Source organism: Suncus etruscus, chromosome 4 (assembly GCF_024139225.1).
Source record: "Suncus etruscus isolate mSunEtr1 chromosome 4, mSunEtr1.pri.cur, whole genome shotgun sequence".
NCBI lineage: Eukaryota > Metazoa > Chordata > Mammalia > Eulipotyphla > Soricidae > Suncus > Suncus etruscus.
In genome coordinates, this window is record NC_064851.1 from 86,706,199 (window position 1) to 86,733,249 (window position 27,051).

The 27,051-nt window shown below is 35.3% G+C and overlaps 1 protein-coding gene and 1 non-coding gene across 2 annotated transcripts; one reads left to right on the forward strand and one right to left on the reverse strand.

Moving 5' to 3' along the window:
• The first annotated feature begins 132 nt into the window (after positions 1-132).
• RSPH4A (radial spoke head component 4A) lies at positions 133-27,051 on the forward strand. Its single transcript, XM_049771355.1, has 6 exons — positions 133-940; positions 4,791-5,025; positions 6,423-7,151; positions 18,854-18,995; positions 24,237-24,354; positions 26,797-27,051. Exons 1-6 carry the CDS (start codon positions 294-296, stop codon positions 27,023-27,025), a joined length of 2,100 nt encoding a protein of 699 aa, XP_049627312.1. The 5' UTR covers positions 133-293; the 3' UTR covers positions 27,026-27,051.
• Positions 12,621-12,753, reverse strand: LOC126007900 (small nucleolar RNA SNORA51). The gene has a single exon (XR_007495373.1). It is a non-coding gene; the product is annotated as a small nucleolar RNA SNORA51 (small nucleolar RNA).

The following is a 27,051-nucleotide window of genomic DNA, read 5'->3' on the forward strand; positions in this document are numbered from 1 at the left end:
TTCTGACTCCAAGTGGTCAACTGATAGTCTGATTGGTTGTGCTAGGAAGAAGAGCAGAGGCTTCATCAAATCAAAAATCTAGGATCTTCTAGTTTCTGGGCTTTCTTCGTAGTCCTAGCAACACACCCATTGTGCTTTGTTTCTCTTAAAGGAATTGGCCTGGGGTTGCTATAGAGATAAGACATGGCAACTAGCAAAACAACTAGCACCCAGAAACAGATCAACAGCCTGAGTAAATCATCTATCCAATATCGCCCCCTTTATCTGCAAACTCTGTTCTCCAGAATTCCATTATGGAAAACTGGAGCGACTTGAAACAAGAGCTAGAAGGCCAAGAAGAAAATGAGGAACATCCACTATTGGAAAACACAGCAGCAGATTCTTCCAAAGAATCTGAGCCTGAGTTTTCTGAGCCCCGGGAGTCAGAGCGGGAGAAACCAGAAATCGCACCTCAGTTCAGGAATCCCCCTCCTCCAAGCCCAATCCCTCATTCTAGTGTCAGCACATCTCTGCATCTCCTCAGGGGACCAAGAACACCGTCTCCACCTTGGCCTCCTCAGGAGCCTTCTCCTACTCCTTCGATGGATCTGGCAAAATTGGTCCGTGCAACACCATCCCCATCGCATTCAGACAAGGTTGTTCATATGATTCCAGAGTCTGGAACACCTCACTCCACCAACAGGCAACCATCACTTGATGAAGTGGAGGAAAATGCCTTTCAATTGTCTCAGCATCCTGAATTTCACCAGCAGGAACAAAGCAATTATGCAAAGAAAGAGCCTAAAGTTGATATTTTCCAAGTGGAAGACTCAGATAGTAACTGTGATCCAAATCCGCTGCAGCCTGGGGTCTCTGAAGAGGCTCCGAGCATGCATGAGATTGCTGTGCAAAATGCTAAAGCTTACCTACTGAAGACCAGCTGTAAATCAGGCTTAAATCTGTAAGTCTCAGGTAAAGAAAAGAGAGTGTCAGTATGTAGTCTGCATGAGAGTGTATTTCTGTGGGTGAATGAAATGTATTTGAAAATACTGTATTAGTAAAAATTAGTGACATAACTATATTACCAGACTGAAGATGGATCACTGGTAATAGTTTTCTGGAGTTTTTAAAGACCCTGGAACACAGAAATAAAATAAAATCTAGAAATATCAAATAGATAGAGTCCAAAACATAAGCATCGCGAAAGTAATAATCTATCCAAAAGAGTTGTGAAAAGTAATGGATTTATTTACCAGTGTTATGGTGCACAAGTCTATCTACAGAGATGGTTCACTTTTTATGACTTAGTTGTTGAATTCCCTAGTCACGTTAAAGTGGGGATGACCATTTCTGTTAGTTGCTGTTTGACCACTGAAATGTCCTGCTTTGCCTCTGCAAAGTCTTAATCGTGGGAAACTTTTCAGTGCTGAGTAGACCAGGAAAAATGTCCTTTGTAGAAGATCAGGAGTGTTTGATGCTTCATAAAAATTATCTCTTAAAATGTAGTGACCATGGTCGAGGTGTTTCTGGTCAAATCATTTTAGTTTGAATTTCTGAACTTGAATGGATATAGATTTCTAGAGATTCTTGCATCCGTAATTTAAGGTCAACAGATATTCAGGGATAAAAGCTATTTAAAAATCATCTAATACTTATTTGCAACAAAAAATCATGTGGCTCAAGATTCCCTTAGCTCATGTTCCTCTGACTCGTACCTATCTCTCATCACTATGTTTCATTCATAGCTTCTTTAGTTCCCTTGCCCAAGGTTTCTTATTAAAGCCTTGGCTCCCAATACACACCACTTTACTGTAATAGTCTTTTCTTCTTCCCTTATAGCACTAAATGTCACTTATAATCAGATATATAGGTATAGACTTATATTTTAATGTCTCTTACTAGTGGGCCACTGCAGTGTCAGGTACCTAGTATGCTGTGGGTATACCCCACTAACAGACCCAGTACCTAGTGTAGTACTATGAGAATTTTATTTAAGAATAGATTAATGAGTAGGAAAACAGGAAATACTGTCCAGACCTTCTGGATCTAGTTCTGTTCTTAAATCTGCTGAAATGTCTAATAATCAGTAAATATTAACTGACTATACAATATATGGCAAATATTTGCACCTATTACTACATTTAAAAAATGGGAAAATATTGAGGTCTTAAGACATTTTTACATGCTAATATGTATTTATTTGTGGGAGTTTCCTAGGCAGTGCTCAGGAGATACTCCATAAGCAATTTATAGAACAACTGGACCTGCAGTTCGATGCAAGGGTTCAAAGATGTGATGCTTCTTGAGTCCTGCTGTGCTGCACCTGGGTTCTCAGGCCACCCAGTGATATCAAGGGCTTCCAGAACTTCACTCCACCATGCTCTGGGGACTGTGTGGTGCTGGAAATTAAAGTCAGGTCAGGTGCATGTTAGGCATTTGTCCTAAAGAGAAATTAATTACCCAAAGTTGACAATTTGAAATATTATTTATTATCACTTCAAATCAACTTTAGCTTTAAAGATTTGACATGGTACTCAGTACTGGGGTCTATTTAAATTTTTGACATAAACTTTTCATCATAATATACAGAATTAAATTAAAAGTTGAATTTATAATATTTGTTAAAATTACCAAAAACTTATTACTAGTACTTGAGAGTCCATTAACCATTTAAAACTCAATATGAAAGCATTAAAATGGAAAATTTTTCTACTGAATTCTTTTAATTCTGACATCTTTTAAGTACCTACATTTAATTTCCAAATGCTAAACCCTGGTGATTATAAATATCTTCCTGAGTATTCACTATTATCTTCTAAATACTTTAGACTAGAGCCTGCAGTTAAAATAAATTTAATAAAGGATGACATTACCTCATTTTCTAATATTCAGGTCTAATTTGATAGTTATTAAACCATTTTTTGGCAAAAAAATACAGCTTCCTGTATTGATTTTTACATTGTTCATTAAAATACCTACAAAAAATGAATTCATGTTTTTCTATTAGCCATGGCATTTCTTATTATTTTAATAATAATATTTTAGGAAGAAAAATCTATATTTTTTGTTTTGGGCACATACCTGGTGGTACTCAGAGGTTACTCATGGCTCTGCAGTCAGGAATTAATTCTGACAGGCTCTGAGAACTATCTGGGATGCTAAGGATCAAAGTTAAGTTGGCAACATAAATGCAAACACCCTCCCTGCTGTACTGTTGCTCTGATCCCAATAAAATGTGTTCTTAATATATGATGTGTTTAAACTGATCTTCATATTGGTTACTCATATAATTTATATGTTTTAACATAGATATATGTACAGGAACCAGGCCTAGTGGTGCTGGGGGTGGGCAGAAAGTGTAGTCTGGCCTTACTCTAAGTAATACTCCAGCTGTGGTGTGAATGGATAATTTAGTATTCAGAGCCACTAAGTCCATACTAACTGATATTAGGTGTAGTAGAGGTATATATGATACTTGAGATCAAATTTATGACCTCACTCATGTTAGGCTTGTGCTCTACCACTTGAATATGTTGCTTGTCCTCTAGGTATTTTTTAGCATTCTATATTCATTAGACAAATACTGATATTGAAAGACAATACACATTAGGGTAAATTAAAATAAAATGGGTAACTATAGAACATCAGTTTTGTTTCATTAGATAGGAAAGGAAACATCATATACACAACAAACAAAACAAAATTCTCATTTAGACCATGAAAGAACAAATCTCAATTTCTGAATGGAAAAATATATATTTATATAGATTTTATATATATATTTATGTATATATATATATAGAGAGAGAGAGAGAGAGAGAAAGAGTACACAATCAGAGAAATTTGTCAGAGGTCTCAGTGAAGCTAACCCTAAGCTTTGGAGTATTTTTCAGGAAATGTATGCATTAATGAAACACTGCTAGAAACAAAATTTAGTAGGAATTATCAACTACAGGAAACAAACTTCAGTAAATATATCATAATAGGCAAATTATAATTGAGTTCATTACTTACTGGAAATGAAATTATAGAAATACATATGTGGAGAGGCAATTTATGCAAGTTTCACATTGAATAGAAAAGTGAAAACACTTTCACAAACTAGGATCTCTAAAAGAATAAATTTACTTCATAAATTTAACATTTTAAAAAGCACACTGTAGTAGTATAGTGTAAAGTGTAATTATACAAGGTTATAGGAAATTTCACTATTTAAGTTATAAAATAAAAAAGCTAGGGTAATGTTTTTTAACTTGTAGACAGAAATATTATAATACTTTATAAATAATCGAATAAATATTTATGAAACTTTTCAGTTGTGGGAAGTTAGGGGTTGCAGTATAGCATGTATTTCTTATAGATCTAATGCTGAATAAAATAATTGATTTAGGGAAGAGTTTAGTGATTATAAATCTTAAAAGACTCAACAGGATTCAAAATCAACTTGCTTTTCATGAGAGTGGAGAAAAAGGAATAAAATAATTTTGATAGAAGAATGAAAATTAACTTTTAAAATTTAATCATCTTTAAATATATAAGCAAGAAATATGAGATCATAAAAAGGTAAAATTTACCTGCTGTAGAATATGTACTTCTTTATGTTTATATGTAGTAAGTTGAATAGTGATACTGTACTTGAAGATTCTATAATAATTCATTTTTGACAGTGGTAAAAGTTGTAAGTTTTTATATACTTAAGATTTCTGAAAGCTTTCAATTGTTAAATATGTCTAAAAATCAACTTCACCTTAATGAAAAAAATTCTCAACTCTTCAAACCCACATATTGTCTCAAAATTTGTTTTTGAACAGATACGATCATCTTTCTAACATGCTGATTAAAATCTTAGATGAACGTCCTGAAAATGCTGTAGACATCTTTGAAAATATTAGCCAAGATGTGAAGATGGCACATTTTGGTAAAAAGTTGGATACTCTTCAAAATGTGAATGAGATGCTTCCAACATATGAAATAGCAGAAAAGCAAAAGGTTCTTTTTCTCCAAGGAAATTTGGAAGGAACTGATCAAGAACTTGAAGATGAAATAGTAAGTCACTAATGTTATTTTGAATGGTTCAGTTTAGGATGTTGGCTTTTTTTAGATGAATAATATATGGATTTAAATCCTAGGTATAATTGTAGATAGTTAGTTAGTGATAGATATGGTGTAGTAATGTATACCTAAAATATACATATCAGCACTATTGAAAATCATGCTACTACAATAAAGTAAAATTAAAATAAAAATCAGCACAGGTCAAAGGATGGAGTCTAGGATGGAGTCTTTATTTACGGTTCTAGGAGTTCTGTTCCATCATTGTTGTTTTAATCAGTCTTCTGTAGTTGGTGGTCTTGGTTTTGCCCTGATCCTAGGATGAAGCATAGGATAGAGTCTTTCCTTATGTTTCCAGATGATATGCTCAGTTGCAGTTGTCCAGTCAGACCTCTGGACTTAGAAATCTTGGTGTTTTACAGATCATAGGCCAAGGCCTAGACTAGGGTCTTTTATTTCTTATTGGACCCAGGATAAGTTCTGCCCAGTCATAGTTATCACAGTCAGTCTTCTGTAGATACTGAAGTTGGCTTTTTTATCAATCAAAGCATGACATGTCTTCTGAATTTATCTTATCATTAGGAGATGAGGTTAGACAACCTGCTCTTAGACCAAGTTGTTGATATTTCCTTATTATGAGGATGTCATATCAAAACCAGCACATGTTGGTGTCAGAGCAGTATTAAGAATGTTCCAGAGGGAGTTTGGTTCCTGGAGCTTTTGTGGAGAACTGTATCAGTCCTATGTCTGAGGTTAGGGTTCAGGGTTGGACAGTCACTGTCTAATCATATGGAGTCTAAATTGGGACCATGTTAAAATAAAAATAAATCCTATTTTTAAAAAATCAATAAACTCATAGCATCAACATTTTATAATTTTCTCTGTACTATTTGCAACTTCCTCTCATACTGCTTTTTTCTTTGTTTCTCTTTTACACTATGCTTTAGTATTTCAGAAACTTAGCTTCATTTTATATTTTTATGGGGTTAAGATCAGAATAGTCTAGAAGCCACATTTTTTAAATAAAATTTGAATGTTAAATATAATTTGTAGTGTTATTAACATATAAAACATTGATACAAGATCACATTTTAAATTATAGAAATTTGTTGAACCTATAGTTATAGTAATGAGAATTAATGTTCAGGTTTTCTTTTTTTGGGATATAAATGGAGTTGTAATGAATAAGAATGCTTAGGCTGAAATTCCCACCTGCACAAATTGTGGCAAGAAAAGTTTTTCACTGGGTAGTTGGATAGTCCTATTGTAAGTTATCGATCCTAACCCGGAAATAAGAGTGATTGCTTAATTTAAATCTTGAAAGAAAAGTGAAAAGTGAGCACTTGGCTTATGGATAAAGCATTAACTTCAATATTTGTATCCGGATCCAGGGAGAACCGCCTTTTCCAAATATAATGGAGTCAGCCTTTTATTTTGAACAAGCTGGAGTTGGTTTGGGCATGGATGAGACTTACCGCATTTTTCTTGCTATCAAGCAGCTTACTGACACACACCCAATCCAAAAATGCCGTTTCTGGGGCAAGATCTTGGGCGTGGAAATGAATTACATTGTAGCTGAAGTTGAATTTCGAGAAGGAGAAGATGAAGAAGAGGTGGAAGAGGAAGAGGTTACTGATGGAGATAGTGAAGCTGATGAAGCTGATGAAGATGACTTACCAAGGTCTTTTTACAAGGCCCCACAACCTATCCCAAAAGAAGAAAACAGAACAGGTGCCAATAAATATGTTTATTTTGTTTGTAATGAACCAGGAAGACCCTGGGTGAAATTACCATCAGTTACACCCTCACAAATTGTTATTGCAAGAAAAATCAAGAAGTTTTTCACTGGGCAGTTGGATAGTCCCATTATAAGCTATCCACCATTCCCAGGAAATGAGAGTAATTACTTACGAGCACAAATTGCCAGGATTTCAGCAGGGACTCATGTCAGCCCTCTAGGATTTTACCAGTTTGGTGAAGAAGAAGGGGAAGAAGAGGAAGAAGTTGAAGGTGGGCAAGATAGCTTTGAAGAAAATCCAGAATTTGAAGGCATCCAAGTGATAGATCTAGTGGAATCTCTATCCAATTGGGTTCATCATGTACAACATATTCTCCCACAGGTAAGGGCTATTTATTTTTCAACTCATCAACAATTCAGCAATTTATCACATTCTTTCTACAGTACACAAATCATACATACAAAACAAGGACCTGTTGACTTTAGACTAAGAATGGTGAGTACCTGGGATGTGAATTATGATCTTGAAATCATGTGGTCTGGCCCTGGAACAGAATGAAAGATACTTGCTTTCATGTCTTCCAGTTATATATGACTTGTGAATGATATTATGAATATCTAAAAGTGGGGCAGAGCAATAGTACTAGGGATAGGGCATTTACCCTGCATTATTGTTGACCTGGGCTTGAGTTCTGGCACTCTATGGTCCCTTGAGCACCACCAGGTGTAATTTCTAAACATAGAGCCAGAATAATTTACTTTCATGCCAGCAGTGGCCCTAAAACTACAAGACAAAATATTCAAAAGGGCCTTTATATAAAGAAGGTTCCATACTCCTTTTAAAGACAGAAATGAGACCAGTAAAAAAATTAAATAGAGGTTGGAGTTATCATATAGCACTGAGTTTCTGACTTGCTATGTCGCTGGCCCAAGTTCCATCCCTGGCATATGGCCCCCAACCCAGCCAGGAGTGATCCCTAAGCATAGAACCAGGATTAGCCCTGAACACTTCCAGGTATGGCCCAACAATTCTCCATAGCAAATTAAACAAAGGCTGGGGGTGGTTATTCAAGCAGTAAAACATAGGCTTACTATGTGAAAAGCCATGATTTTGGTTCCTACCACATTACATCCTGGGTACCACCAAATGTTGTTCTTGCAGACAGAAGTGATTCTAGGTGGACCTAGGTATTGATGGTCTACCAATGGTCCTCAAACTATGGCCCGCGGGCCACATATTGTATTTATTTCCATTTTGTTTCTTCACTTCTAAATAAGATATATGCAGTGTGCATAGAAATTTGTTCATAATTTTTGTTTTTACTATAATTTGGCCCTTCAACAGTCTGAAGAACAGTGAACTGGCCCCCTGTTTAAAAAGTTTGAGGACCCCTGGTACTATACATAATGTGTTCCAGCACCTATTTCCAACATCTATGAGTTTGGTACCTCTAAAAAATAATTCAGAGTACTATATAATTATAATTTACAAGTAACATAGATAGGATCATCAGACAAAATGTATTATTTCCATAGATCACTTGAATATGTATGTAAAATTTGAGATTCACAAACACTATCAAACTTTGTTTTAAATAGAGAAGTTCATTAATTTTGAGACTGCCCAGTAATTTTGTTGAAATACCATAATTTACAATAGTATTAATGATAGTTTAAGGTATATAGCTTTACAATATACACCCACCACCATAGTGCTCTCTTCCCTCTATCAATGTCTTAAGAATCCCTCCTATTCTCCTTACTCCTCCCAAAATAAACTTTGGTAATTTGTTGCTCCTTATTATTTTTCTTATTTTTATGGTTCTTTTTTAAAAATAATATCTTTATTTAATCACTGTGATTACAAACATGATTGCAGTTGGGTTTTAGTCATCTTACACATATGAGAGAAATCATTATGTATATGTCCTTTCCTTCAACTTCACTCAGCATGATACCCTCTAGTATGGCACGACACAATCTTCTCTTATAGTCATACTGCATTATGCATTATTTATAACCCCAAATTTTTTTATCCAGACATCTATCTTTTAGCATATGGGTTGGTTCCAGAAACAAAACTTTTATTTTTGAATAGTGCTATAATGAACATAGGAGGGCAACTATCTTTTAGAAATGTTTTTGAACCAGTGGGATATATTTGGAAACGTCGAATTGCCAAGTCATATTGTAAGCTCAAGTCTTAGTTTTTCCTAGAAGTGTTCATATTGTTTTACCAAAATAACTGAACTGGGGGCCAGAGTGGTGGCGCAGGCGGTAAGGCATCCTGCGCTAGCCTAGGATGGACCATGGTGTGTCCCATATGATCCCCCAAGCCAAGAGCGATTTTTGAGCACATAGCCAGGAGTAACCCCTGAGTTTCACCGGGTGTGGCCCAAAAACATATATATATATATGTATATATATATATGTATATATATATATTTACTGAACAGTGATATTTCCACTAACTATGGTTCCTTTTTCCCTACATACATGCAAGCACTGACTGCTTTTGTTCTTTTTTTGGTGCCAATCTCACTGATGTGAGAAGATATCTCATTAGTTTTATTTTAATTTACCTGGAAAGGGACAGAGATTATTTTTTACAAACTTTTCTTTAAAGACATATCTCTTTATCTCTTCTCCCCATTTTTGATGTGATTGTTTTGTCTTTGTTGTCTTACAAATACTTTATTTTTCTTGAATATTTACTCCCATGTTAGTGGTAGGCAAATATTTTCTTCCATTATGTGGGGTGTATTTTAATTCTTATCATTGTTTGTGAATATAGTACATTGCATATAGAAATGTAATGGGTTCTGCATGTTGATTTTATAGAGTCACTTTACTGTAAAAGTCTTTTGTAGACTATTGAAGGTATTCTAAGTAAATACCATGTCACTTCCATCGTACTGATAGTTTGACATCTTCTGTTCCAATATGAATTCCCTTGATATCTCTTTTTTTGGCCAAATTTTAATGAAAAGGACTTCCAGTGCTATTTTGCAAATGGTGAAAGAGGGGAACTGTATCTTTTATCTGATCTTAGAAGGCTTTGAGCTTTTTGCAGTTGAGTCTAATGTTAACTGTGGATTTGTGGTAAGTGGTTTAAATATATGAAGGAAAGTTCCTTTTATCCCTGTTTTATTGAAATTTGAAAATTATGAATGGACATTGGAACTTCTCAATGCTTTTTCTGCATTTACATAATACATCACTTTATTTTAATTTTCCTTGTATTGATATGGTATTTTATGTGGTTTGACTTGCATATACTAAATAATCCTTGCATTCCTGGGATATATTTTCTTTGATCATGGTATATGATATATTTAATGTTTTCTTTGATTTTACTTTTTGTTAATTTACTCATTCACTAGCATTTTCCATATGCGTTTATCAGTGAGACTGATTTTAAATATTTTTGGTAATGTTTTTATCTACTTTCAGTATCTCAATAATATTTGCCTTATTGAAATACTCAATGGGGGAGGATTTAAAAATGGGAAAACTCCTGTTTCTTTGTATTTCTGGTATTCAAAAATGGGAAGATTCCTGTTTCTTTGTCTTTATGTTAAAAAGGATTAGAATAGATCTTTGAGTTTGGGGTGAACTTCCAGTGGGCCTGGACTTTTGTTTTGGCAGATATTTGATTTTTCATTACAGTTTTGATTTTTATCTCTAATGATCAACCTGCTCAAGTGTTCTCATTTCACCTGATTATCCCTCAGAAATAACTTTGAAAGTTTATGGAAACAATAATTTATCCATTTCTTCTAAGTTATACACTTTCACTGCATTGAGATTTTTGTATAATCTTTTATGATTGATCCTTTGAATTTCTGTGATATCTGTTGTAATATATCCTTTTTCATTTCTGAATTGGTTTAGTAAAGCTTTCTTTTTTCTTTATTACTCTAAATAATGTTTTTATCAATTTTACTTTTAAATAAAAACTAGCTTTTTATTTCACTAATCTTCATGGGTTTTCTCTTTTATTTATTTTTAATTTATTTGCTTTAAATTTTATTATTTCTTTTCTCCATACTTTTGTTCCTTTTTTTTTTTAGTAGCTTAAGCTGTTTGGTTAGATTATTTATTTGTAACCGTTCTTGTTTACTGATGTATGCTTGCATTGCTGTGAACTTCTCCATTAAAACAGATTTTTTTCTGTGTCATATATATGCTCTGGTAACTTACATCATATCATCATAGCCATTTACTTTTAGGGATCATTTTCTTATTTCTTTTTTAATTTTCTACTTAACCCACTGTTCGTTTAATTTCCAAGTGTTTGAAATTTTTCCAGTTACTCTTTGTGATTCATTTACACACTTTTTAAAAATTTTTTTATTTAAACAACTTTATTACATACATGATTGTGTTTGGGTTTCAGTCATGTAAAGAACACCACCCATCACCAGTGCAACATTCCCATCACCAATGTCCAATTTTTCCCTCCTCCCCACCCAACCCCCGGCCTGTACTCTAGACAGGCTTTCTATTTCCCGCATACATTCTCATTATTAGGATAGTTCAAAATGTAGTTATTTCTCTAACTAAACTCATCATTCTTTGTAGTGAGCTTCATGAGGTGAGCTGGAACTTTCAGCTCTTTTCTCTTTTGTGTCTGAAAATTATTATTGCTAGAATGTCTTTCATTTTTCTTAAAACCCATAGATGAGTGAGACCATTCTGTGTCTTTCTCTCTCTCTCTCTCTCTCTCTCTCTCTCTCTCTCTCTGACTTATTTCACTCAGCATAATAGATTCCATGTACATCCATGTATAGGAAAATTTCATGACTTCATCTCTCCTGACAGCTGCATAATATTTCATTGTGTATATGTACCACAGTTTCTTTAGCCATTCATCTGTTGAAGGGTATCTTGGCTGTTTCCAGAGTCTTGCTATGGTAAATAGTGCTGCAATGAATATAGGTGTAAGGAGCCCCCCACTGAATGGGAGAAACTATTTACCCAATACCCATCAGATAAGGGGCTAATCTCCAAAATATACAAGGCACTGACAGAAATTTACAAGAAAAAAACATCTAATCCCATCAAAAAATGGGGAGCAGTGGACACACACTTTGACAAAGAAGAAATACAAATAGCCAAAAGACACATGAAAAAATGCTCCACATCACTAATCATCAGGGAGATGCAAATCAAAACAACTATGAGGTACCACCTCACACCCCAGAGATTGGCACACATCACAAAGAATGGGAACAAGCAGTGTTGGGGGGGATGTGGAGAGAAAGGAACTCTTATCCACTGCTGGTGGGAATGCCGTCTAGTTCAACCTTTATGGAAAGTAATATGGAGATTCCTCCAGTAACTGGAAATCGAGCTCCCATACAACCCAGCTATACCACTTCTAGGAACACAAAATACAATACATTTACACACTTTTTAAACATTTGTTTAAAAACATTTTTTTGTTTCAGTCAACTTCACTTGGCAATGTTCAGGGATTGCTTACTCCTGGCTCTGCACTCAGGAATCATTCCTGGTGATGCTTAGGGAACTGTATGAAATGCTGGGGATCAAACCCAGGTTGGCCATATGTAAGGCAAGTACTTTACCTGCTGTACTATCTCTCCTGCCCTTTGTTTCCATTATTTAAAAGTATCGAAGTTGGAGAAGATGGTTGATATGCTTTCCTTTTTTTATTTTATGGAGGTATGTTTTGTGTCCTCATATGTAGTCTATTTTGCAGAATATCCATATGCACTGGATAAGAATGTATATTGTAAATTTCTGGGAAATAAAGATTTCTATTCCTGTGTGTTAGGTTTATTTCTTCCATTTCTTCCTTTATAGTCAGTGTCTTTTTTTTTTTTTTTTTTGTCCCCCAATTCATAATACATACCCGGCAAGGGGCCTGTGTTGAGGTGTATATGGGGTGCCTTTACTGTACCTCCTCTTTCTATACAGCCAGTGTAAAGAACACAGCCTGTGGTAAGATTTGGGAGGCCTTATCTTATCTTTTATTTATTTTATTTTTTTTTTCTTCAGAGCAAACTAAAGTTGTTTTTTTTTTTTTTAAAGTAAGAATTCATTTAAAGGACAAAATTGATTAACATAATGAGGTAAACTAATATAACATAATATAGTGACATAACATAACATATAATATAATTGATATAATAATAATACATGTAAGTCAAAGAAAATTTCTGATTAAAAACACAATTTTTTTTTCATAATGGCTTACATATCTTTCACTGTAGTATTTTGGGTACATATTCACATTGAATCAGGGGAATACCCATCACCTAATATGTCCTCTTCTCAATCAAAAATCAAATATGCTGAAAATAGGCAGAGTCCTGTCTAGAGGCTTCCAACCTCAGTTTGAGAGAGAATGTGAAAAAAGTAATTAAAATACCACAACAATACACACACAAAAAAATATCGAATTAAATAACCTATAAGCACCACAGCAATAAAGACAGGCACCACACAATAATCTCGGTTCTGAAATCAAATCATACTCAAGTGCAAAAAAGAAAGAGAAAGACAAAACAAAATAAAATAAAATAATATTGGAGACATCAACCGTAATCTCCACACCAAAATAAAGACGTCAAAAAAATAGATCATTTATTCTCCTCTTGCTGCTTTCGTGGTATGTGGAAGACTTCTACTTTATCTTGGATGGTAAAATCAGACCTGTTTCTAAAGATCTTGGTGGCTGTGCAGATTAGGGAATGGAGTTTATGAAGTCTTTCTTTGTGGTTCTAGCAGTTATGCTTCTTCAATGTCATTCTTTTGTTTTTTATGTGTTCTAGGTGTTTCAGAATAGTGCTACCATTCTGTGTTTTTCTTTTGTCTTCTGACTTACTTCGTTTAACATAACATGATCTAGGTCCATCCACGTTGCTGCAAAGTCTGTGATTGTATCATTTCTAACTGCCATGTAATATTCCATTGTATATATGTACCACATCTTAATGATCCATTCATCTGTTGTTGGACATCGAGGTTGGTTCCAAGATTTGGCTATTATACTGAGTGCTGCAATAAATAGTGGGGTGCATATGTATTTTGGAATGAATGTCCTTCCATCTTGGGGATATATGCCTAGGAGAGCAATTGCTGGGTCAAATGGCAGCTCAATTCTAAGTTCTTTGAGCACTCTCCAGACTTTTCTCCATAGATGTTGGACCAAGGGGCATTCCCACCAGCAATGAATGAGAGTTCCTTTCATACCACATCCTCTCCAACAAAGGTTGTTCCCATTATTTTTGATGTGAGCCAACCTCACTGGTGTGAGGTGGTATCTCATTGTTGTCTTGATTTGGATCTCCCTGATGATGAGCGAAGGTGAGCATGTTTTCATGTGTTTGTTGGCCATCCTTCTCTCTTCCTCAGAGAAATGTCTATTCATTTCGTCTCCCCATTTTTTTATGGCTTCGTTTGGTTTTGAAGGGCTCAGGTTTCTGAGCGCTTTGTATGTTCTAGATATCAGCCCTTTATCTGATATATCAAGTGAAAAGATTTTTTCCCATTCTGTTAGCTGTCTTCTTGCATTAAGTAGGGTTTCTTTTGCCATGCAGAAGCTTTTTAGTTTGATATAGTCCCATTTGTTTATAGTTGATGCTAACGTTTTTGCCATTGGTGCTCCATTCTCAAAGACCCTTTTGATATAAAGGTCTTCGAGTGTTCTGCCTATTTTATTCTCGATAAACTTTATAGATTCAGGTCTGATTTCCAGATCTTTGATCCATTTTGAGTTGACTTTTGTATAAGGAGTGAGATATGGGTCGATTTTCACTTTCGTGCATATGAGTTTCCAGTTGTACCAACACCATTTGTTGAATAGGCTTTCTTTGTTCCATTTCATATTCTTGCCTCTTTTATCAAATATTAGTTGGCTATATATCTGGGGGTTTATGTCTGGGAATTCTGTTCTAATCCACTGGTCTGAGGTCCTGTCTCTGTTCCAGTACCATGCTGTTTTTATTACTATGGCTTTATAGTATAGTTTCAAGTTAGGTAAGGAGATACCTCCCAACTTCTCATTTTTCAGAATGTGTTTAGCTATCCTGGGTCTTTTATGGTTCCAAATGAATTTTATAATTGATTGTTCTATTTCTTTAAAGAATTGTGTCTGGATTTGGATAGGGATTGCATTAAATCTATATAGCAGTTTGGGTAAAATAGTCATTTTGACTATGTTAATTCTACCTATCCATGAGGATGGGATGTTCTTCCATTTCTTTAGATCGTCTTCAATTTCTTTCTGAAGTGTTTTGAAGTTTCCCTGGTATAGATCTTTCACTTCTCTTGTAAGGTTGATTCCTAGGTATTTGATATTTTTTGATACTATCTTAAATGGAATTGTATTTTTAATCTCTCTCTCCTCAACTTCATTGTTTGTATATAAAAACGCTACTGTCTTTTGTGTATTGACTTTGTATCCAGCCACTTTACTATATTGGTTGATTGTTTCTAGGAATTTTTCTGTGGATTCTTTAGGGTTTTTGATGTATATCATCATATCATCAGCAAATAGAGCTAGCTTGTGTTTCTTTTTCCCTACTTGAATTCCTTTGATTCCCTTCTCTTGTCGGATTGCTATTGCTAGGACTTCTAAGGTTATATTGAATAAGAGTGGAGAGAGTGGACAGCCTTGCCTAGTTCCTGACCTTAGTGGGAATGCTTCTAGCTTCTCGCCATTAAGTATAATGTTGGCTGTAGGCTTTTCATAAATAGCTGTAACTATCTTAAGGAAGGTGCCTTCTAACCCTATTTTGCTGAGTGTCTTTAACATGAACGGATGTTGGATTTTGTCAAACGCCTTCTCTGCATCGATTGATATGATCATGTGGTTTTTGTCCTTCATGTTGTTGATGTGGTGTATAATGTTTATTGATTTGTGTATGTTGAACCAACCTTGCATTCCTGGTATGAATCCCACTTGATCGTGATGATGGGATTTTTTTTTTTTTGGTTTTTCGGGCCACACCCGTTTGATGCTCAGGGGTTACTCCTGGCTAAGCGCTCAGAAATTGCCCCTGGCTTGGGGGGACCATATGGGATGCCGGGGGATCGAACCACAGTAGCGATCTTTCCTTGGCTAGCACTTGCACGGCAGACACCTTACCTCTAGCGCCACCTCGCTGGCCCCGTCAGTGTCTTCTTATTGAAATTTTTGTGTACTAGATTTATCCAGCTGTGAGAAGTATATTAAAATCTACCACTATGGCTTTTTTCGAAGGCTGATTCTGGAGCTTTTGGCTTCAGCCATGTCCATCGAATAAAGCTGATATCTTCTGAAAATAAAAAATCTCCCACTATGATTGTGTTTCCCTTGGTGTCTTTCTTCAGGTCTGTTAGCAGTTGTTTTAAGCATCTTGATAGCCAATTATTAGGTGAACGTTAAATTATATGGATTCCTTTATTAAATTGCTTTATTTAAACATCATGGTTACAAAATTGTTAATTGTTGTGTTTTAGTCATAAAATGTACATTATCCTTCATCAGCAAACTCTCCCCTGCCACTGATGTCCCCATTTTCCTCCCACCTCTAACTTCCCACTCTGTCTCTAGCGTGCATGGATTCCTTTTCAGTAAGTGATGACCATTTATGTCCCTTGTAAACTGAAACATTGTGAATTTTGTGTTATTCGCTATATGCATTGCCTCTGCAGAATTTTTAGGCAATGACTCCTACTTTCGTATTCAGGAATCACTCCATGTGGACTTGGAGGACCATATGGGGACCTGGGGATTGAGCCCAGACTGGCCACATACAAAGTAAGCACCCTATCCACACTACTCTCTGGCCCAAATCCTGTCATTTTGAATCATAGTTTTCTGATTTCTTTATTCAAACCACTTGTAATTTATTTACTCTATTCTATTTAAATGAAACTTGTGTTTTATTACTATACACTACACTTAATTTACTGTTCCCTCACTATTTCATGTTCTCTCTTATGTGTGCAATATTTATTCCCTGTATCATTATTTATTTGACTTCATTAAACATTTTCATCATGAAATCTAGAACCTTGTCTGAAGCTATCTTCGCGACTATACTCTCAAGTCATTAGTCTTGGTAGGCTTCCTTTTTTTTTTTTTCACCAGTACAACTCTTGTGCTCTGAGGTATATAGATGATGTTCTGGTTTTATGATTCCTAATGTCTCATCCTTATCCTTTTACTTCAGTCCTTGGATTTGGAATCTTGGCTTTTCAATATTATAGAGACACACACTTTAACTTTTGTTCAGAGTTTAAAGCTTTGGGGATGGGGCAAACTGATACTATATTTTATATTTGCTATCCACTACCTAGTGTCAGTAGCCTCAGAGTGGTGCTTCCCTGTATGTCTCTGACTACAGAAGCTATTATACATTTCTGAGCCTTTTCTTGGTCCTGTTAGGTGCTTTGTCAGTTTTCCAGTTTGTGCTATTGGAGAGCTGAAAGTTCATGGGAATGGGGAAAGTGACAGGGGCCTGAGATTACATTGCCTTTCCTTAGGCCATACTGTGTGCTTCCACAATCCCCTAAAAGTGGGCTTGCTGACTCTTTTTAGTTTCTCTGCTCCTCCCTCAGCTCAGTGACCAGTTGATTAGTGATTCATTTAATTATTATTGCACTTGTGCAGAAGTTCAGAGTTACTTTATGAAGTTTTGTACTATGCTCCATGGAGTTTTGTACTCTCCTTCCCTGCTAAGTCTCCTTAGAGAACTGTTAGTTGTTTTTGTTTTGGTCATTTTGTCTTCTTGTGAAGTTAACTGGGCTTTTTTTCTCCACCATCTTTTCCCTATCCTCTTTCAAGTACAGTTTTTCTAACATCTATTTTCATACATAGGGAAATATCTCATACTGGGAACATAAATAAATATTAAAAAAGCATTTAATCTACTAAACATTTAGTCTTAATAACATTGTATATGTGTTGCCACATTTAACCTTTGCAAGTTTATGAAAGAACAATTTTACCTTTATTTTATTTTATTTATTTATTTATTTAGGGGTTTTTTTGGGTCACTCCCGGCTTTACTCAAGGGTTACTCCTGGCTCTACGCTCAGAAATTGCCCCTGGCAGGCTCGGGGGACCAAATGGGATGCCGAGATTCAAACCACCGTCCTGCATGGAAGGCAAACGCTCTACCTCCATGCTATCTTTCTGGCCCCTTATCTTTATTTTATAGATGAGAAAATTGACTCAGAGATTTGGTAAGTGTGGCAGAAGAAATTCAGTTAATAAACAACTGTTGATATGAATGGACAATAATTAAGTGCATTCTCTTTATCTTTATCCTAATCTGCCTCATCTATAGTATAATTTATTTATTATACTTTGACTTACATGAGATATACTCATATATATGGAGAGATCACATTAACGAAACAAGAAATTGTATCCTTAAAACTCCCTACGTTTATTATAACATTTTAAATTTATAAATAGAAGGTTCCTTATAATATTCTATAAATACTTTATTATAAGTTAATAAAATACATGATTGTCTTTTTATTTAGAACAGATAATTTAAAAATAAATTTTTCTGTAAATTTATCAAATTTTCATATTTTTGAATTAAAGTGGTTCTATCTTTTGCTTGAAATAACTTAGGTCAAAATCATGTTTGTGGGGAGCCCAAACAATAGCATAGCAGATAAGGGTCTTGCCTTGCATGTGGCTAACTTGGGTTTGATCTCTGATACCCTGTATGGTTCTCTAAGCCCACCAGGAGTGATTCTTGAGTGCACATATAGGAATAAACTTTGAGCATTGGTGGTGTGGCTCTTCCAAAACAAAACAAAACAAAACAAAACAGTGCCTATGGCCCTGGAATCAGGTGACAGAAAATACCTAACTTGCATGTGTGATGCCCTGAATTCAATCTGTAGAATCATATTTTTTTTTTCAGAATTTTGGGAAAGACTGGGATATCCTGAACTCTACTTGGTATGACTCCTAAGTATTAGCACTTGAGGATGAATATTTGATTGAGTGATTCTTATATAATATTTTGTCAAATATGTGCAGAATTCAGTGAATTTTCTGATATTTTAATGTCACCAGATACTAAATTTTGGAATGTTCATTTCCAGGGTCGCTGTAATTGGTTCAACCCCAATCAAAAAAGTGAGGAGGAAGAAGATGAAGAAAAAGAAGAAGAAAAAGGAGAAGAGCCAGATTATACAGAACAGGAAGTGGGACCATCTCTCTTGACACCAATTTCTGAAGATTTAGGTAATTATGGAGCTGGCCAGAAAAATAGCACAGCGGTAGACTTTTGCCTTGCACTCAGCCGACCTGGTTCAATCATCTGTATCCCATATGGTCCCCAAGCCTGTCAGAAACAATTACTAAGCACAGAGCCAACCTCTGAGTACACCTGAGTGTGACCCAACTCTCCCAAAAGATTTAGTTATTTATATACAAACTATATACTATATAATGTATATATGTAAATACTATGTGCATACCATACATATATGTTTATATTATTTACTACAGCACTAAAAGGACATGGGGACTTTGAGCTTCTAAAAATAAAAAAGAACCAAGGCCTCGACCCCTGCTTCCATTATAAATTTTGAGGTGATGTGGAGTAAAGAGTGTAACTATAATCATACTATAGACTTTCTCTGATGTTGAAAGGTTGAAGAGGTTGGAATAGTCACAATATAAATTGATTACAACGTTTACTAGAAATGCTGACTATTATTTTGTGTGTAGTTCAGCTCTTGCCATCTGAGAAGCATAGAAAGACCCACAAAAGTCTGACAGCCTTGGGCCGGGCGGTGGCGCTGGAGGTAAGGTGCCTGCCTTACCTGCGCTAGCCTAGGACGGACCGCGGTTTGATCCCCCGGCGTCCCATATGGTCCCCCAAGAAGCCAGGAGCAACTTCTGAGCGCATAGCCAGGAGTAACCCCTGAGCGTCACAGGGTGTGGCCCAAAAACCAAAAAAAAAAAAAAAAAAAAAAAGTCTGACAGCCTTAAGAACAGAGCCCCTGTAAATAAGGCCTTCTTTGGGAAATTCTAATCTTAATCCTAGCTCCCCAAGATTTACTGAGTCTGGATAACACCTATTAGTGGTCTGGCACAAACAAAAATTCTCTGGTCATTGGAACACATGATCTCAAAAGTTGATGAAGCAGCATTCTTGTCTGCCCAAAAGAATTTTTTAGATCCAATATAAACCTATCACAAGATAGCAGGATTCCCCTGACCCCTGCCCTGTCCCCTTCAAACCTGCTTAATCAGCACAGCCACAGAGGGCAAATATTTATCAATCTGGCAGTAGCAAAGTCTCACTCAAACTCCATGCCATTGAACTGTGAAGACAATTGCATCATTATGCCAAGGTTGCTATCCAAGACTGCTGAACATTGACTCTATAGTTTCATCAGATACTGGCAAATATATGCTTCTACCACATACTTCTAGTTTTTCTGAAGATCACCTATATGACTAGATAAAATGATCACAATCCCATTCAGGCCAGCTGGATATTGATTCATATTAGTTGCCAGACAATAGCAATAGTGACTTCTGGGAAAGAGCAGCTGGTTTATCAGCACAGGAAATAATTGATCTCAGATTTCCAGTGAATCCTGGCATACACAAACTCAGAGCCTCAAGTTCCAACTTGGTTTTATGAGCATAAAATCTCAACAATTGCTAAGGCAAGCTTACATTAGCCCTCATGAATAAATGAATGAATTTAAAAAGATGGATGTTATAAAACTCCATGAATGAAACTTTATCAAAGTTTTCTAAACTTTCCAAAGAAGAGTTAAAAACATAATTCTTTCAGTGTTTAATGAGATTTAACAAATCACAGCTAGAACATAAGTAATTGAAAAATATCATATAAAATATAAAGGTGAAATGAAGGAGAAAAATGAAAGAGATACAAATGTAATATGAGCAAAAAATATTACACTACCAGGACTCAGAAGCAGAATGGAAGAAGCTGAAACTAGAATTATGTGACCTCAATCAAAGTCAAACATAAAACATTAATCAATAAAAAAGAGAAAAATGAAAGAATAGATATTATAATAAACATCATGCAACTAAGATGAAGAATCTAGAAATATATTGCTTTTTATAATCATAAAAATTCACAAGACTAAATAAAGACTGAATAGAAAATTTAAACTGTGAAAGAATGAAAAGAAAATTAAAACATCAATTTAAAATATCCCATAGAACAAAAACCATGTGCAGATATGGTTACTAGTAAGCCCTCAAAAAGTACTTATTTTCTAAAAAATGGTCAGTCCTTAAAAAGTCAATGACAATAAAGTAAAGGACCAAAACTACACACAAAAAGGACCTGTTACAGGGGGCTAAAGGTGGAGGTTTGGGAGGCATGCTGGGAACTATGGTGGAGTGAGGTCAACACTGTTGTTTGGAATAGCCCTAATTCACTTCACTATATACCTGAAATATAACTCTGAAAAACTTGTAGTTCACATTGGTCATAATAAAAAAAAACTTACTTTCTTTATTAAAGTTTATCCAAACAAATTATATTAGGATGGTTTTTATTGAGACAATATTTCCCAAAACCAAAAGAGAAAATTATTGAACAATGTTCTTGTTGAATGTAGATACAAATATTCTTTTTTTGTTGTTTGTTCTTTTTTTTCGGACCACACCCGTTTGATGCTCAGGGGTTACTCCTGGCTAAGTGCTCAGAAATTGCCCATGGCTTGGGGGACCATATGGGACACTGGGTGATCGAACCACAGTCGCGATTTTTCCTTGGCTAGTGCTTGCAAGGCAGACACCTTACCTCTAGCGCCACCTCACTGGCCCCTGATACAAATATTCTTAATAAGAATATTGTGAATCAAAATAAGGAATATATCTAAAGGATCTGACACTTGATCAGCATAATTCATTTTAGGGATTAAAGTTTTTGATATATATAAACTTGCATTTATAAAATACATCAAAAATATAGACAGAACATTTTGTTATTTTAACTTTAAAGGTGTCTTCAATGATCAAATTCTATTGGTGTAAACCAAAGAAAAAATGAACATGACTACATTTTTATATGTTTGAGAAATTAAAAGAACAACATAATGAAACAGGGAAAATACTATAAATCTGACAAAAGACAAAGTAGTCACATAAACTAATCACAACATCAAGAACAAAAACCAGACCAATGTCTTACAAAAATGAATAGAGGGCTGAACAGACATCATCAAAGACACCTGAATGGTCAGTGTAGGTGATACAGTGTTCACCTTACTAATTTTAGGGGAAATACAAACAAACTACAATAAACTATTTTTATAACCTATGGAACTAAAACATTAACTTGAAAAGATATATTCACAACTATATTTAGTGCTTTTTCAATGGTCAAATAATGTTAAAAGACAGATGAATGATTAAAATTATGATTTGCATATATAATGGAATAGTATCTAGATATAAGAAAAGAAGAAACCTTGTTTTATTATCCTTGAATTTGAATAGGATAGAGTGTGTTATGTTAAATGAATAAGTTAGAGTAAAAAGGGTCAATGCCAAATGATCTCAATCATTAATACATATTAAAAGTAAAACCCAATAGATAGAGCTATACTCAATGAAAATAAGCCATTGACTTTGATTACAGATCTGAAATTTAATTTTGACTACAGAATCAAGTTGGGGGCAGGGAGGAGGGAGGAAGGGAAAGTCTAGAAATGATACAAGGACAGTGCTGGAGGGCTTTTGCATTCTGTCAGTGAGAGAGATAACTTTATACAACAAAAGTATAAACATTAACACTTTTGCAACTTTCCCCTCAGTAATTAAAAAATTAAAAATATGGAAAGACCCTTTTATTAAATTACAGTTAAATAAAATCCACAAAAAATGATGGCAACATATAGATGATTGGATAATTAAGCATTATATATATTCATTGATTAACTTGATTGATTAAGCTTGATTAAATTTAAGTCATATCTTCTAAAATTAAATGATATATTATGATACAAAATTGAAGTTGAGGTGATTTTTCTAAGAAAATACATAAAGATCAAAAGAAAATTAGCAGATGGTTTTACTCATATGTGGAATTTAAATTATGAAAGCAAATAAACTGGAGAAAAGAATGGGACCAGTGTAATAGCTTAACTGTCCTAATTAGAATGCTGGCACTGTACCCTGTACACTGTACCCTGAGCACCACCAGATATAGCTCTGGAGCCCCTTACCCTGATGGGGTTGACTTTGGTGATCCCTGGCACAGCAGAATCTGAGTTCTTCAACTTCAGACCCCATTAAAGCACCTAGCTTTATTGTTCAAGTTTGGTGGGCAATCTGGTTGATTCCTTGAGCCACGGAGCATTGTTTAGAAGCTCTACTCTTAAAACATAAGAGTTACTCATAGGCTTAGTGGAAACAGGAACGTTTACTACAAGTAAAGGGAGTGGGTGGGAGGAAAGGGTAGCCAAGCCATTTCAGTAGCAGGATGGAACTTGAACTTTGATGGTGAATATGGTGAATTATATATATTCACATGGTTACAATCTACTAAAAACTATTTTAATAAACCAATAAAAATAAGTTTTAAATAGGCAAAAATTGGACCAAAGAGAGTGCCATGGGTAAGGTTCTTTTCTTGCATATATCTAGGTTTGATCCCACAAATAAATAATCAAAGACAAAAACTGCCAATATTTTTTTTCATGCAGTTATACTTACTTTCTTGGTAAATCTTTATCCTCTTTGTTTTTGCGTTTGCTACTGTGCCAGCTCCTATCAATAAATATGGTAATTTTTTCTCACTGTTTTCTTATTTCTCTACCATATTGGCCTCCTCTATCTTAATAATAATTCCTTTTTCTGAAGCTGGACTCTTGGTGCAAGCGGTAAAGCATCTGCCTTGCGCATGCTAGCCTAGGACTGACCGCTCGATCTCCCATTGTCCATATGGTCCTCCAATCCAGGAGCGATTTCTGAGTGCATAGCCAGGAGTAACCCCTGAATGTCACCGGAGTGGCCAAAAAAACAAAAATTTTTTTCTTTTGTACAAGTGGATACAAATACGAAGATTAAATATTATTATTCTACATCATTACCCTCCTTATTTACCTTAAGCTGCTTATGTATTAATATTTTTTGTGTTCTATTTTGATGTTTGTGTGTTTTGTGAGTCCTCTCAAGTTTTTCTCAGGAGATCTAACCTCACTGGCAAGTATTGATCAACACAGCATTTTGAATATAGGACTTGAGGATGTAATGCATTGCTAGGGTTACTTGGCCACCTTAGTTTTTATGGAGGCTTTTAGGACTATACTTTCTGATGATCCTGGGAATACCTGATGTAGAAAATAAATATCATTCTAATATATGGCAGATATTATCTCTGGGGCCAGACACATATTTTTAATATTTATAAAAGCAGCTTCTCTTTTACATAGCAAATCCTGATTCTTTAGGGCTGGTTTCTAATTTATCTTTTATTTACAGAATTCCAAAATACACCACCTTGGACAGTAAGACTATCTTCAAATATCATTCCTCAGTATGCAATTGCAGTGCTTAGATCTAATCTTTGGCCTGGAGCATATGCCTTTTCCAATGGCAAGTATGTGTCTGACAAAATATATAGCCATCATAGCAATTGTTTAAATTCTGGAAATGATGTTGTTCCAGATGTTAATGTATATTTCAGGGGTTTTGGTTTGTTTTTTTTCTTTTTTTTGTTTTGTTTTGTTTTGTTTTTCTCCACCTATCTGCTACTCATTTTTCTCATAAACTTTGGCTAAGGTAAACTAACAGACAAAACTACCTGAGAGGATTGCTCATAGAAGCCCTAGGGAGACTCCGGGTCAGAATGGGATGGGAAAAAGGATGTGATATACTATACAAATGGGAGGTACCTTAAGCCATGAGCCAAATATCTATCATATTTGGTAAGTTCACTTTGAGTTCTTTTCACAACTAGAAAGGAAATACCTCATTTCATATTACTATATTGGGCCAGGATAAGAGGAGAAATAGAAGACTAGAGAAAAATAAAAAATCTGGACCCCAAACTCCATATGGAAGAGTGTCACTTCCTGGAATGGTCTTTCTCCTTTTTGCCATGATGACCATTTTCTGGAAGCCTGCACTACTGCAACTGATTAAGTCCTTTTCTTATTGGCATCTGTTTCTAAACATTTGGTCAGGAGTGTGGAGGTTTTAGCTTATCTTTGACCTGTCTTATATATGCAGCAGACTTATTCAAGTAACAATTAGTTAAAATAGTAAAGTATCAAACTTAGACAATTAGTGTAATTCAGTTATTCAATTTATGAAGATAAACTACATATTTTGATATTTTTTGAACAATTGACCATTTATTTAGTAGATTAATGAAAAATTCTAGGCAGTGTTGAAATTAGTTTAAATTTCACACTATTCAGGGTTTTTTTATTTGTTTGTTTGTTTGTTTTTGGGCCACACCCTATGATGCTCAGGGGTTATTCCTGGTTATGCATTCAGAAATCGCTCCTGGCCTGGTGAACCATATGAGACACTGAGGATTGAACCACTGTCTGTCCTGGGTCAGCTTTGTGAAAGGCAAATGAATGCCCTACCGCTGAGCCATCGCTCTGGCCCCACACCATTTGTTTTTGTTGTTTATCCTGATAAAATAATAAAAATATTTGGACTATCACTCTTAATATAATTAAGATTAAGAGGCTCTTAAATGTCTATTACTTATCTAGAACATTCATTTCAATCGTCTTACATTACACTTTAGATCCACATCAGAAGTTTCAAGGTGGGAGAAGCTGCTGAGCTGACAAATGTCAGAATAGCCATTAATGCAAAAATGTCAAGAATAAAATTATCAGGGCCGAGTGATAGCAAATGGTAGGGCGTTTGCCTTGCATGAGGCTGATCCAGGACGGACCTTGGTTAGATCCCCAGTATCCCATATGGTCCCCTGAGCCAGGACAGATTTCTGAGCTCATAGCCAGAAGCTCATAGCTCTAATGATAAAAAGAAATGAATGTACTGATTTATCATTCCTGCTTCATTCATTTGGCCAATGGATAACACACTAGAGGGAGGTCATGTGGATGAACATAGATGTGGTAGTCAATCTTAGATGTAGGGTGTATCAAGGTCATACTGATGATAAATAGACACGCCCATATATAAAGTTCTTAAAACTTTGTAGATCCCTGGGGCCAGAAAAAGTGAGGATGACTGAAGGTAGAAAAGAATTGATTAATAGTGTGAGAGATTTTCCCCTAAGTTTTTGCTCACTAATGGGGAGGGAGCTCAAAGGACTAAAGTACATGTCTGGCATAATCTCCCTTGTGGCAGTTTGGGAGGCTATAAAAATACTTCCCAATAAAAACACTCCCCTGAATATCAGTGGGAGTGACCCTCAAGTATACCTCTCCATCCCCGAGAAGGACTTAGCAAAGGTTTGATTCTGAAGAAGCTCTCTATTGATACCTGGGGAAGATACCTAAGGATGTAAGTGTTTAATACGAAGATGGAAGTAGGATAAGGGGCAAGATGGGCTTAAATTGACCACAGTCTTTAAAGAGGCCTCTGTACATGTGTGTGTGCATGTGCTTCTGCAGGGAGAGGAAAGTTCCCTTCCACAACTTATCAAGGTGGTCTTTCTAATTCTGTTGTCATTCTGAAAAAACAATGAAGCTTTCAATTATAGCTTTACTCCTCACTCAGCCATTGGATAAGTTGGCAACTCAATATTTTCCAAGGATGATAGTAACTTCTGGGCTCTTATTATTTTTAAATTTTACTTATTTTTGAGGAAGAAATAAATGATTATTGGCTGTGGCACACACATGTTAAAAATACAGGTATAGCCCCCATAATTTTCTTTACTAATTTAAAAATTTGAATCATGCTAATGTTATGGTGGAAGAATCACTGAGATATATTTTGATAAATGCCATTTAAGTGTTTATAAACAAACAATCTGTGATTATATTATCATTAAAGATAAAGATCAGATTTTTTACTACAATTTTATAATAATCTGCTTTCTTATCTATAGAAAGTTTGAAAATATCTACATAGGCTGGGGTCATAAATATAGTCCAGACAACTATACACCCCCAGTTCCACCACCAGTTTATCAAGAATACCCTACTGGACCAGAGATTACAGAAATTGATGACCCAAGTGTGGAAGAGGAGCAGGCTTTCAGGGAAACACAAGAAGCAGCTGTACTTCCAGAAGAGGAAAATGAAGAAACTGAGGAAGATGAAGATGATTATGACTAATGTGAATAAATTTATCCCAATCTTAT

Excerpts from the sequence above, each read along its gene's own strand:
- RSPH4A (XM_049771355.1), top strand. The coding sequence starts at position 294 with ATGGAAAACTGGAGCGACTTGAAACAAGAGCTAGAAGGCCAAGAAGAA. Across the intron at positions 941-4,790 it reads TGTAAATCAGGCTTAAATCT|ATACGATCATCTTTCTAACA; the intron begins GTAAGTCTCAGG and ends GTTTTTGAACAG. Across the intron at positions 24,355-26,796 it reads TATGCCTTTTCCAATGGCAA|AAAGTTTGAAAATATCTACA; the intron begins GTATGTGTCTGA and ends TCTTATCTATAG.